The sequence below is a fragment of the Littorina saxatilis genome, linkage group LG2 (assembly GCF_037325665.1).
Source record: "Littorina saxatilis isolate snail1 linkage group LG2, US_GU_Lsax_2.0, whole genome shotgun sequence".
NCBI lineage: Eukaryota > Metazoa > Mollusca > Gastropoda > Littorinimorpha > Littorinidae > Littorina > Littorina saxatilis.
In genome coordinates, this window is record NC_090246.1 from 81,528,064 (window position 1) to 81,534,063 (window position 6,000).

The window sequence follows — 6,000 nt, forward strand, 5'->3', positions numbered from 1 at the left end:
TATATAATTTGCTTCTTTGTCGGAGAAACTGTTATGGTTCGCTAACTGTGACGCAGTTTATGAAATTCAATAGGAGCTGCAGTGCAAACTGTAGAGGATACTTGAATTAGGCGAGGTTTGAAATAGATATTACCAAAGGTTTCCCTGCTATCTTTCCTGTCCTTCTTATGATATATTTCTGTTTCGTGTTTAGTGGTAGTGTTGCATGTTTATAGAATTTCTGAAGCCGATCTGCGACTTGGCAAACACGCTATCATAATATTCCGTGGAAGGGAAGATTTCGAGTGCAACCTATCATTAATTGAATATCAAGTACAACCTATCATAGATAATATATCGAGTACAACCTATTGTAAAGAATATAGCTTCGAATGGAGGTAACACGTCTTAGGTCCAGATTGTTGAAAAGTTTATTTTCAGAGTTCCATAACATTGCCGTTGAATTTGAAGCCGTGTTAGTCAGTTTTCTTCTTGTATCTGGTGTGCATAATATTATCCACTCCTCCTTTCGCCGTTACTTGCTTGTTTGTTAGTTAGTCTGTTGTGGTGTTGTTGTTGTTGTTGTGTTTTTTGTTTTGCTTCTTTGCTAGCTTGCTTGCTTGTTGGGGTGTTGCAGGTAGCTCTGTTTCCTCCTTGGGGATCGATGAAGCTACCAGGGGAAGGGATTGTGTTGGAGGTGCGGGTAGAGGGGTAGCCCTTCCGGTGCTCCCCCTTGGACCTCCCTAGTCTAGGACCCTGGGTCATCGCGAGGTGGCCATTGTGGCGTAATCCCTCCGGACTAGCATAACGTTTCCCTATCCCAAGACCGACCGTGCGTGGTCTATGACCACATCCTCTACGAGGTGACCCTATCAACTAGGCAGCGCAAGCCCCTAGGCGAAACACGGCGGATCTAAAGGAGAGAACCTCGATAAAAAAAAAACCTGAGCTGCCATGAAGACGGAGCATGTTGGCTGAGGACAGCGGGCAGACCTCCTGTGCCGACACCCATCTACAGGAGAAAACCAGGTATGCACGCATCAAACCCAACATGGCCATACAAACGGATTTTCGACGGTATGGTGCTCGTCCCGCGGATCGCCAGGCGGAGACAGCGCCGGGTCCCCAGCCAAGAGAAGAACAAGAAACTAAGTCCATCTCACGATGAACACGAGCCGAAATCATATGCACTCGACTTATGAAATAGAAAGAAATCAAATACGACGAAGAGAAGAAAAAGTTTGAAAGTACCATTGAACTTCCATGTCGGCGTGTGGCTGAGCTTAAAATAGGAATGTTGTTGCATAAAAGGATCTTGGATGACAGTTTTTGCAAAAGAAGATTTTGAAGAAGCATCCTCATAAGAAACATTCTTTGCTGTCATTTCAACTTCAGGCCAATGAAGATCATCAGCAGATAATGTCATAAACTACGAAACATGGCAAGCAAATCATACAGTTTATTGCGAAAATATGCAGCCGTTCCTGGTATACTTGTCATGAACATGTATGAAGTATCATGCAATGAGATGTTACGATTTCTAGCATCTTTGGCACACACTCTGTTATTATTTCCAGTCGCAAAAGGAGATGTAATTTTCATGTACATATACACAGAAGCTGCTTGTTTCAGAAGAAGTTTATCAAATGCGACAGCTGATTGAAAAGATACATCATGTCTGTTCTGAATCGGTTGTCTTTGTTGTACACTCTATTTCGTAGGTACATAGATAACATTATTTTAGTTTGTCTTGGATGATTAAAACGATTGTTTCCTTTCGGAAATAACCAGGGAAAAGCCATTTCCTCTCCCAGTTCAATTTCATATATACTCACAGGAGAATGTTTAGATCTGTGAACATGAAATGTTGACAATACATCTTCATCTTGATTAGACTTTGAGTTTGACTTCATGCTGAGTTATCAACAGGAACCATGACTTCATGCTGTGTTTCTTCAAAGTTGTTTTCAAAATCGGTATCATGACTACCACCATGTAACTTGTTCAGTCTACTACCAGCCAAGTCCAAGTCCAAGTCTCTGTATGTTGCACTGTTTAGCTTTAACCATTGTAATGCTCTGAACAGTTTAAATGGTGAGACTTTGTGTTTGGCCATAACCTTAGTATGTTCATTTTCATAACAAACAGATATTTGATCACTTTCTTGTGGATCAAGAGGAAGTTGATTAAGAATATCAGAGACATTAACAGGCAAATGCAGAACACTTCCACGCTCACAAAACTGACCACCAGGCAATAGGCCTACACAAAGAGTAAGAAAAATCTGAAGCTTACAAATTAATTTTCTTTCAGAAAATGTCAAACATCTGAGAACTTCTGGAATAGGATGAAGTTGTAAATCATTTCCATGAAAACTAGCAGGTACTTTCCCTTTTGACAGGTAGTTTTTGCATGTACAGCAAAACACAGCCTTTTCTACAAATCCTAAAGACTGTCGGAAACTTCGCATGCTCTCTTGTGAACGCCATGTGAAACATTGATTCTGAAACAAAAATCTATGGCATGAATGACAATGGAAAGACGGTCTCTCTCTGATTCCAAGTTTATAATGACAGTTATGAAGTGCTGAATTTAGAAAATCTGTAGATGAAGTAAAATCATTTGAATGTTGGCTTGTTGAAACTTCATAACAAACAGCCACCTCGTCTATATCATTATCTGAAAGAATGCAAACTTCCTTTGACACACCAACATTTGTATGGAAAACTTCTGTTTCTGTCATCTTTGATTTCATTTGACAACTTGGACTGATGGCAAGTATAATGCACGCTCTACCTGTATTCGTCTTTAAATTCTGCAAGACTGAAGCGAAAGAGGTCTGTCTCAGTTTTGTGGTCAGTTTGTTGTGTACATTTACACACGCACAACTAACAACACATGCACAGGCCCGGGGGAAGCTCCCCTTTCTTATGTCCGACCATAGACGTCTACATGTAGTTTACATGTTTATTAGTCATCTATGTGATTGATTACGTGTATGATATGACGGAGAGTCACATCGGTTTGATGCCGTGAACCCAACCGTGGCTGTGGCTGTCGTTTGAAGTAGCCTACTTCTTTATAAAGATTCATTTCCATTCTACTTCTGACCAAGGCATGTTTCATTGTTTGGTACCTACTGAATCCTTGTTGCGTGTAGTTTTACGTGGCACGTTGCCCAAAGTTGTATTCTTGAGGAGCATAAAATAAAACGTGTTACAAAGTTATCTCAACACTCTGCAGTGACTGCTCGCGCAGCACGTCAGCTAATTATAGCACGCAGCCTCCACAGACAGCTCCCGAGCCGAGACCATATGACTCGCCGCTCCTGCGGCTCGTCAATAAACTGGGGGACGGCGGCATCACTGCGGCCGACTGCGGGATTCGCACTCAACACCGGACTGGACATCTAGACGCATGGCCGGGAACGCAGAAGAAGAAGAAAAAGAAGAAGCTTGCTTGTTTGCCAGCAACATTTTTTTTTTTTTTAAAGACCTACCGTATGTGTTTGACATAAACGTGGCTTAACAAATAGCGACCTCTGAAAGTGACGTGCTCTGATAACTCTGACTTTCCCTTCAAAGCAGTGTTGACGGAGATGTTAGCTATGATTTAAGGTACAAGAAAATATTACGTGATATCGGATGTCACCGACGGGCGCAGTGGCGTAGTGGTAAGACATCGGCCTCCTAATCGGAAGGTCGCCAGTTCAAATCCCGGCCGCTGCCGCCTGGAGGGTTATGGGTGGAGATTTTTCCGATCTCCCAGGTTAACTTATGTGCAGACCTGCTAGTGCCTTATCCCCCTTCGTGTGTACACGCACGCAAGCACAAGACCAAGTGCGCATGGAAAAGATCCTGTAATCCATGTCAGAGTTCGGTGGGTTATAGAAACACGAAAATACACAGCATGCTTCCACCGAAATCGGCGTATGGCTGCCAAAATGGCGGGGTAAAACGGTCATACACGTAAAAGTCCACTTGTGCAAAAACACGAGTGTACGTGGGAGTCTCATCCCACGAACGCAGAAGAAGAAGAAGGATGTCACCATTCATAAAAACAAACTCACCAGTGTGGTGTAAAAGGTGACAAGGAGACCCATGCCCAGTACTGACCCCCACAGACTCAGGTTGGTCACTGTGCAGACGAAATAGGAACGTCATTAAGAAAGAGAGAGAGACAATGACCATTCTTTATTTAAAGAGGGAAATAAAATAAGCTGTGGTCTGCTTTTTTTTATTTTTTTTTTATTTTTTATATTTAGTCAAGTTTTGACTAAATATTTTAACATCGAGGGGGAATCGAAACGAGGGTCGTGGTGTATGTGCGTATGTGTGTGTGTGCGTGCGTGTGTGTGTGTGTGTAGAGCGATTCAGACTAAACTACAGGACCGATCTTTATGAAATTTGACATGAGAGTTCCTGGGTATGAAATCTCGGAACGTTTTTTTCATTTTTTTGATAAATGTCTTTGATGACGTCATATCCGGCTTTTCGTGAAAGTTGAGGCGGCACTGTCACGCCCTCATTTTTCAACCAAATTGGTTGAAATTTTGGTCAAGTACTCTTCGACGAAGCCCGGGGTTCGGTATTGCATTTCAGCTTGGTGGCTTAAAAATTAATTAATGACTTTGGTCATTAAAAATCTAAAAATTGTAAAAAAAAATAAAAAATTATAAAACGATCCAAATTTACGTTTATCTTATTCTCCATCATTTGCTGATTCCAAAAACATATAAATATGTTATATTCGGATTAAAAACAAGCTCTGAAAATTAAATATATAAAAATTATTATCAATTTTTTTTTTTCGAAATCAATTTAAAAACACTTTCATCTTATTCCTTGTCGGTTCCTGATTCCAAAAATATATAGATATGATATGTTTGGATTAAAAACACGCTCAGAAAGTTAAAACGAAGAGAGGTACAGAAAAGCGTGCTATGCAGCATAGCGTAACCTCTTCTTGTCAATTTCACTGCCTATGCCGTGAGCGGTGGACCACGAGTATACGGTCTTGCTGCGTTGCATTGCGTTCAGTTTCATTCTGTGAGTTCGACAGCTACTTGACTAAATATTGTATTTTCGCCTTACGCGACTTGTTTTTTTTTACATCTGGCCCTCGCCCTAAAGAGGGTTTAATCTAATATGGCTAGAGAATTAACCGACCCAAAAAAAGAAGTGTTTACAGATAAACTCAAATAAGAACTCATGTTATAAATGTACATAAAACGCATTGCGTAGGCTAGCGGATGAATGCCAGTTCAGTTGTTGTCTGTATAAGTATCAAAGTGCAAAATGCAGGGACACAACTGACCTGGAATAACACCACGCATACCAGCATTCACTGCATTCAAAATCAATTAAAGAAATGCTTATTCATTCATTTTGAATACAAAGTAGAAACATCAAAATCACATGCATCCTATTTCAAGTTAAAAGTACTTTAGCTGGACATGTTTTCTCTTATATAATGCATTACAATGTTACGGTCTGATGATGATGAAAATCACTGTACCGGAACTGAGGGCGAGAGCTGGTGCGTAGAGAATGAAAGAAAAGTAGGTCAGCTGCAACAGAGAAGAGTTTATGATTAGTTATATCACATAACAGGGAGGGGTAGCTCAAACCGTTTACATCCGGAGTGAAATGAAAATAAATAGACACCTGTACACGTATAAAGACTCTCAAGAAAAATCAGCAGTTGTGCGTTTTTGTCTATTTAGGTCTTGCTTTTTGGGTCGCTTCTTCCTAAAGTTAAGCGTGTATATATACGTATACTACAGACTGGCTATACAGTTTTGGAGATGAAAGTGTGAACAAATGTAAGGAGTCTGAAACACGCCATTCATGCAAGAGCACGACCCCCCCTGACCCCATCCCTACACTCTCACCTATCAGCGTCTTCCTTCATTCAACAACAACAATTATAAAAGGCACAGTCTGTCTTATAATTATAAACAATTCAACATGATGGCAGATGTGTCCCTGTGGAGAGGCAGAGCAAGATGCAGCACACATC

The 6,000-nt window shown here is 40.9% G+C and overlaps 1 protein-coding gene across 3 annotated transcripts in view; it reads right to left on the reverse strand.

The window, feature by feature from the left end:
- LOC138959872 (sodium-coupled monocarboxylate transporter 1-like) overlaps positions 1–6,000 on the reverse strand; it is a 35,246-nt gene that overhangs the window by 23,495 nt on the left and 5,751 nt on the right. For all 3 annotated transcript variants that reach the window (XM_070331528.1, XM_070331527.1, XM_070331526.1), the window contains exons 5-6: positions 5,497–5,548; positions 4,049–4,116 (exon numbers count right to left, since the gene is read on the reverse strand). In XM_070331528.1, coding sequence (XP_070187629.1) covers positions 4,049–4,116; positions 5,497–5,548 — 120 coding nt within the window. The remainder of the gene's footprint in view (positions 1–4,048; positions 4,117–5,496; positions 5,549–6,000) is intronic.